This window comes from Anticarsia gemmatalis, chromosome 17 (assembly GCF_050436995.1).
Source record: "Anticarsia gemmatalis isolate Benzon Research Colony breed Stoneville strain chromosome 17, ilAntGemm2 primary, whole genome shotgun sequence".
In the NCBI taxonomy this organism is placed as follows: domain Eukaryota; kingdom Metazoa; phylum Arthropoda; class Insecta; order Lepidoptera; family Erebidae; genus Anticarsia; species Anticarsia gemmatalis.
This window is the reverse complement of record NC_134761.1, coordinates 669,408-677,764: the sequence shown is the minus strand read 5'-3', so window position 1 is coordinate 677,764 and position 8,357 is coordinate 669,408. Positions and strand designations below refer to the sequence as shown.

The following is an 8,357-nucleotide window of genomic DNA, read 5'->3' as shown; positions in this document are numbered from 1 at the left end:
AAATCCACAAACGAGGAACCACAAATACAGTAAAGAAATTTAGGAATAGGTGCCAGTCTTGCTACGATAGAACAATAACAGGATACTTGGAAAATTATTTTTTGACGTAAAAATTATATAGAATTTATTTCATAATTAAAATTAAAATGTGTATGGTGTTTTCTTCCTTATTCTGTACACTTACTTTGTTTTCAATTCGCAGTAAAAGACAATGATTTATTGATTTATATTCTGATTTTGTTAAATCTGTTAATATAAATCGTTTATCCTTAGCGTGATTGATGCACATTTATGCAACTACTTTATGATCTATTCAAATCAATTGCATTGTAACAATAAATTACCATTTATGTACCTAAATGTGCTTTGAAGTTTCACGATTTCTGTACCAGTTACTCCAGTCAGTGCTTTTAAATTCAGCCGTAGAAACGTATCTACTGCGTATTGGGAGAATTTTTAACTTGTCCTATAATCATCGCAGAGTATTAGGAATGGTAGCAGTGCATAGATAATATTGAATGAATAGGAGGTATTAAATTTTCACAATTTAGAATACGTGCAACAGACAAGATTTTGACTTTAATCGATTCTTTTAAATATATTGTCTATGATTCATCGCTTTAATAAACCATCATTCACATCACTAGAATGGAATTCACCTGTCAACGCTGTCATGCGTGTCTGTCTGTCATCTAGTTTTTTGTTCAATACTTGGTTCGAGTACATATTTATTTGTTGTGGAGGAGGGATGAATGAGTGAGGAGCGCCCGATGCAATTAATTATGTAGATTATCAAACATTGCTACCTATTGTTCGCGCAGAGTTCACAGGGGAAACGTAAAAAGTTCATTGAAGATTCTCACGGAATGCGATGAAAGTTGCCGTGAAAGGTTGGTGCCGTGTTTTGAGTCGTGATCGTGGTGCGAGGCAGGTGCCGTCATCATGCCACTCGTGTCGTGGTAACAGACAATAAACGAGTATTACGTTACGCTAACGTAACTCCGTGTTTACGTATTTAGGTGACTTTATTTGGGAAAGTTCCGAAGATAGACTTTCTACCGTCGCGCACCAGCGATGGCCGGGTTCCAGACGAGCGACACGATGCCCAAGTTCGGACACGTGACGGATCTGCGCGAGCAGTGGCTCGTGCGCGCTGACGGAGCGCTCGCTAACCGCCTGCAGGACCGCGAGATATCCTCGCACCTCTGCGAGAACAGGTTCCGTAACCAACAGATCCGTGAAGACTTCCCTATCGCTTTGAACGAACAAAGAGATATAGAACACGAGATACACTTGAGGGAGCTCACACGTCGTCGTCAGGCTGAAATTGATGCTGAAATCGCGAGAGAAATGGCGGAGATCAATCTTCGTCGACAGCGGCGTCAGCGGAGCACTGATATGTTACAGCAGCCGAGCTCTTCTCGCGCTGCGCCGCCTGCACCACTGCCGGCGCCAATGGCTGCGCCCATGCCTGCACCACAACCAGCTCCAAGTGATGATCTAAATCCTGAGGAACTGGGTCTTTCTCCTGAAGAGTTAGAAGAGATGAGAAGGCGGCTAGAGCAAGAAGAGAAAGATGCAAGGCTTGCCAGAGAACTGAGCAGCAAAGACAACAACCAGGATGCTCTGCTAGCTGACATGAGATGTGCAGTAGAAGCTCAAGACGGTGAGCTAGCTAGATTGCTGCAGGAGAGAGAGTACAAGAAACTACAAAGAGCTAAAGAGAAAGCTAGACAGAAAGCATTGCTAAAGAAGCAGCAAAGAATGGCAGCCCAGCAACAAATGCAGCTCCCACATGAGAATGACCCACTGCCCGCTCCACCAGCTACTCTATGTGATGCATACAGCAACCCACGAGACATGATCCGCGAAAACAGACTGAGACTGTGCAAATCTGTGGACTCTGATCTCAACTATGTTGAACCATTTGAGAAAGAATCTATCCAGTCAAAGGCCAGTGCTTTACAATCTTTGGAGATGTCAAACCAGTATTATGCTGATCAATCTGAAGCTGGGACTTCAAGTAATAATATATCTCATGTGCACTCAAGATCTATTGATGATAAAAGAGTGCCATATAATCAGAGTTCTATGCAGCATCGTCAACCCCCTCCTCCACCAACTACGGGCAAGAAACCAAGGTTTCCTGACCCTGTGAGTATAAGACCAGCGTCACATTACCCTACAGATAACCCACTGCCTGAGACTCCGCCTACGAATATACCTCACAGTTACAGTGAGAATAACAATTTGTACAGTTCTACATACCCGCCAGACATCAGTCCTCCGCGTATGGGTCAAGAGAGAAATGACAATAGTAAAAGGCTGTCTGTAATCTCAGATATAACGGCTGAAGGCTTGGCTAAGAAGAAGAGCAAGCAAGCGGATATTAATAAGAAACGTAGAGGATGCAAGATACAGTGAATGTTTGTGGACTGTGTGTGATTGTGTGGTGTTTCAAAGATTAGTGGTTAAATGACAGTGCTGCTATGGGGGCAGCTCGGAGATCTGGTAGCTTCCTAGATAATCTTCACATGGTGTTGTCTGGATGGTAAACTATAGAACTATTATGACTCAATTTGATGTCTCTTGGGACTGTTTATTTATTGCTATAAACTGATTTTAGTTAGAAAGGGAAAAGAATTTGTATTTGCATAATATTAAACAAGTATAATTATTATTGCGGATAAAATCTCATATTTAATTAAAAGACACATGGGTCTAAGCAATCGATAAATAAACAGCCTCCTTATGTACTTACTTATTATATAAAGTGACTTGGTAACAATAATAAAGAGTAATTATTTAAATGACTAATCAACACCATGTTGAAAGAACATTCCTGCTCAAATTGGTTCCACATAGTATTGAAATTTCAGTATACAACTATAAATGCTACAAATTCTTAAAATGTATGTATTTTTAAGTATAAGGTATGCCATTAGGCATGATTTTTTATATAGATATTTGATATTCTCTCATAGAATTAGTGTATTTATTCCTATACTCTTTGCCCTGTAGTATCATTCATATTTTAAATTTAATACAAAAAGTCAACCACCCAAAACAAAATGGCTAGATTGAACCATAAAGAAAGAGATATTTTTTTTTAAAGTCAGAGCAAAGGTATTTCATAAGGAGCCTATAGACTAGTAGTGATGTTCTGACCACACAGGTTTAATACATTCCTTCAATATCCTTCTGACTTTAACTCAAACCAGTAAACAGTGTTTAAATCTTAATTGTTTAAGTAATTAACTGATAAGCTCACAAGTCCTTCCTTGTCCATAATTGTATTGATAAGTCTTTACCTTTTAGAGTATCTCTTAAGGATAAACAGTGGAAAATTCTCTGAGAGTAATTGCTACTTTTATCATTTTGATTGCAAGTGATAATTATTTCTTTATCCATAAGTAGAGGGAAGTCCTTGGCTGTTCTCAAAGTGGTTTCAATTATTTACAATTGATTGGATATGTAATTATTTTGATGGTTCATCATAGGTTTAAAGCTCACGTCACACGGTTTCTGAGTATTTTTACTGGTAGTTTATCTATTCGCTATAAAACGTTATTGAGTAGATAAATTACCGCTAAATGTACCTCGATCATTAACTGTTGTGTTCGCGCTGGACGAATTACGGAACTGTGTGTAACTGTACGAGTCTGTCATCTGTGAAAGCAAAAGTGATCGCTTTAGTTCCGCTAAGGGTTGTTTTGTTCGTTTTTGAGATTTCCCGGCTATGTCTCAACTGCTAGCTTCATAACTCAAATGCATTGAGTGAAAGCAGTTAGCCTAAAGTTATCCCTTTGATCCCATATCCCTTTAGAATTCGCATTTATGGAACCAACAATATCTACCAAAAAAGCTATCTATCATCTTTTGATTAACTGTCTAAAATTTCCGTATTTAATTGTAATTGTAGGTACTGTATAGCACTTATTTTTTGCCTAGTCCTTATCCCACTGTGGAGACGGGCACCGCATGTTTTCTCCCTCAAAACAATGCTATCAAAACTTTAGCTGAGGTTTTTACAACTGGCCGCTTGCCTGACGTCAACCCTCCTCAAGAACTTGTACCGTATAGCACTTAATTATACCGAATTATTTCATACTCTTACTTCACTTTCCAACTGCCGTAACAGATCACAAGTCAAAGAGACGCACTTTCCATTCGCGATTTTTTTCGCTGACGGTGATGATCAATCAGTTTTGTGGACATGCAATTTAGCACTTTATCCCAATGTTATTAGAAATTGTTTTTGCTCTATGTGTTATGTATGTACTGGTTTTTGTTGTCCTAAATTGGCACGTACTTGTGACTTGATGTCTCATTCTAATGTAAAGATTACGAGAAAAGACTTGCTTGAACTTTGTACCTAAAGATATTCTATAATGTTCTAGTAATTGAAATCATATTTAAGTGATCTTGAGCAGGATTTCATTAAATAGAACAATTTAGAAGAAGAATTAGAATAGTTAAATATACGATATTTGTAAAATCGCAATACAATAGACTCAAAGAAAGTTTGCGCTAATGCGAAGTACTTTGTCTGAATCTCTTTCTTTTGATAAAAATCTCCTATTTGTTCCCTTTACTTGCCTACTTGTCTTTCAATTACGACGTTAAAGTAATCATTGCAAATGCTAAAGGAATAGTGATAAAGGTAACTTTAACAAAGTAAAGTTACAAAAAGTAAAGAATGATTGCGAAAGAACTGCATCTGATTACTTTTAGTTATTTTATGAAAAATGTCCTGTGCGCTCTCTCTCCGAAAAACGATTTGCACTTAAGTCATGATTGCAATTGGTCGCTAACGTGTTAATAATGCGGTTCTAAGCAAATAATTAATGAATCATTATTACTAATATGAATGATACTACAAGGTAGTTTGCAGAAGTACCTGCAGAAACCAATGAGCCATTTTATAATCTAAGGTCAGAATGTGCCTTCTCTAGTTATAAGTTATGTATAACAAAACATTCCATATAAATTAATATTATTGTTTATTAAAAACAATACGTTTTATATTATTATCATTATTTACAGGCTGTCTATTCTGTCTCTCTAGCTTTAGAAATTAAAAAAAAATACTTGTCATAAATTTAAGACGAAAATGACAGCTGAGCGCGGCATTAATCTTTTTTTTAAGTTTATTTTTTATAATTACTTGATTTACTAAACATGAGGCCGAATCTTACTGATTACAATTGCAAATGGAGATATGATTTTAATATTTTAATAAATATACGATTTGATTTGAATAATGAAGACTTGAGGAATAAGTCTAGAAATTAAATTAATTCGCTGCCATAAAGACGAATGATTACTGGACCATTAACTACAGTTAAGCATTTTAACTTTTAATCTTTAAAAAATTATTGACGTTTCCGTTACTTAAATTACAACAAAATTCTGAGCCTTTTCACCCGACTGCGTGATGCAGAGGAGGGTAATGTTTGTACTTAATTTCTGCAAAATTTGAAGACTGATTATAAAGTTAACCTTTTATCACAATAAATTATTTTGGTGCCTCATTTGGTGCTTCTTTGGAGAATTTATTTCATTTATTTGTAACTCTAGTTTTATCGTGATTAATTAAGAACTTAAACTAACAGCTATTATTTATACGCAACAATTATTTTAGAAAGAAATCACAAATATTTCGTTTATTAAGCTTTCACAATAACTTTTAACAGATAAAAAAACATTGAATTAATTGGATAAATCTAACGATCTTGACAGTTTACAAACTCTTTATTGTCAAAACGTCAAAACATATATTCAAATAATATTATTTGATTGAAATAAAGACTTATAGTAAACAAAAGTAAAGTTAATTCGCTCTTTCCTTACACGAAACTTTTGATATTAAAATTGTATTGGAGTAAAATGCTTTCTATAAATACTGATTTTCTGGTCACTACCTACCCTAATGGGAGAAATGCGTGATTTTATGTATGTTTGCTGATTTTCGAATTCCGATATTTTATCGTATTATGGCTATCTTACTACATTTCATTAAAAAATCATACATACATGCATAAAAAAATGCCTTTGATATAAAAATACTTGGACATCAAACACCAGTTATATTAAATGTCGTATCTATATGTAATTTTAACTGCATTCGTCATTGGACATCACCGTAACAGTTATAGTCCAGTTATACAAACCAGTTATTGAGTTTACTTTACAGATACGCGCAAAAAATACTTGTGTACGTACAAAAGAGGCAGAACATAAGTTATTATGAACATCTAAGGGACTACTAGGGTTCATGAAAACGAAATTTCGTAAAATATAAGTCTTTATGACCTTTCATATATTATGTCGGGGAAAAAGTCTTTTCGCATTATAGTATGTATGAACTTGTAATAAAATCTCTTTGGCTTCAAGAATCACAAATGAGTACACGGTTCATTAGGTTTCTTTCAGTGAGCTCGTAAGGTACCCAAATATCGAGCTTTTTTGTGTAGAGAAAAGATTTTATTACAAGTTCATACATACTATAATGCGAAAAGACTTTTTCCCGAACCTAATAATATGTATAACCTATTCGGTAGATAAATTAACAGCAAATGTATGTAATAACTGTACTACGCCTTATAAGCTAACCGGTACTTATTCAAAAGTTGTAAATCTGGTGATTCAACTGAATATTTACGTTTGAAAATATTATACAAATCTTTATTATTATCTAAGTAACAGATATTAATCCTAACTATTGGTGCTTTCAAGTTTCACAATATCTCACAATTAAACATATTATATTATTAATCTCATTACTATAAGACAGCTTATAATAAATCTCTATATTTAAATCACTCAGATATATAGTTATTAATCTATAGTACGATATAAAGCATCTGTAGTTGAAGAAAAGCATAAAAACAAATCGATACAACAGCACTTAAGCCCTTCTTTGCCTAAAAGGTCCAGTCACATTCGTTATTGAAAAATGCTCGATGTCAAAAAGTCGTAAGTCGCTAGTAAATTGGCACTACATAAGCTATTATTCCATTATAGATGCGTATATCTTGAGTGTAGTGTTCATAACATAATGTAAGTTACGTAATAAGTAAATAAGTGTACTTATATAGCTTTAAACGCAATGTACGGCCTTGAACGTGCCTTAGTGGAACCGAACCAAACTCGAATATTTATAATCTTATGTAATTCTAATCTTAGTTATTGTGAAGAGACATTTATTCGCTTCTGAGCTGGCCTATCATATACCTATAACATGTTGAAATATAATATATTATCATTCGTCATACAGTTTGTATACGTTCACAGTGTGCTATAATACATATGACATCCCGCGATTGTTGTTCACTCTGTCCCTTAAGATATTATATATGATTACACCCCATACTTAAAATCCGGTTTTACACTATTGTATAATAAAACCGTCCAATGTTAAACACAGTTCGCTAATAGCTAGTTAAAATAATAGTCCATGGAGAACTAGATTCAATTGAATCGTCAGTAGCCTAATAGCTAAGCCAGCTTAGGCTTGCGATCCCAAGGGATTTTGCTCGGAAATCGGATCCTACCATATCCTTTCCATTGCACTAGGACCCTATATGGAACCCACTGCTAATACAGACCTTCTTGCGTGGCTGAATGGGGTAAAGTTAAAACCGTTGGTAGATATGTATTAATATCAAATGTGAAATCATTATCACTTGCTCTAAGTGTGAAGGAAAACATCGTGATAAAACCATGCATGCCTTAAATTGTTTAAGATATTATTGAGGGCATGCAAAGTCCCCAACCCGCTGTATAAAAATGAATGTTTTTGTGTAAACCTACAATGTCTCAGTCTTGTAAAGATCTCGTAAAAATATAATGTTTTTGTATATCTTAGTATCAACATAAAGAGCACCTTCATATCTCTACCATGCGTTTCTGTTAAGTTCTGCTTTAAAATCACAAAATGTTACATTTTCAAGAACTTTCAGTATTCTGGCAAAATTCATTAAAATAGTGATTTGGTCCGTGAAGAGGCAAGTAGGTAACACAATTACATTCATAAGTATTTGTGTGCGGTCGCTCACATTTGCCCCGCAATACTTATCAGTGCGGAAATCTACGAAAAAACATGTGTCACTTAAGTTGCGACAGAATAGGTACACTTCTCATTTCAAGCGAATAAATGTCTTTCTTAGAAGGAAAGCAATGCTGGATAACACCAAGCTCAGCAAAAAACACCAATTTATCATAACCATTGCGCTGTTTCTTCACCAACTTTCTAGCGATACAGCAAAACGAGCAATGGATTATAAATTGGCGTTCGTCAGTCAATGTAATTTTATGATTATTTTATCTGAATAAATATCCTTGATTTTGAAACA

The 8,357-nt window shown here is 35.0% G+C and overlaps 1 protein-coding gene across 1 annotated transcript; it reads left to right on the top strand.

Moving 5' to 3' along the window:
- Nucleotides 1-672: 672 nt before the first annotated feature.
- LOC142979878 (uncharacterized) lies at nucleotides 673-8,357 on the top strand. Its single transcript, XM_076125096.1, has one exon. It carries the CDS (start codon nucleotides 1,075-1,077, stop codon nucleotides 2,422-2,424), a length of 1,350 nt encoding a protein of 449 aa, XP_075981211.1. The 5' UTR covers nucleotides 673-1,074; the 3' UTR covers nucleotides 2,425-8,357.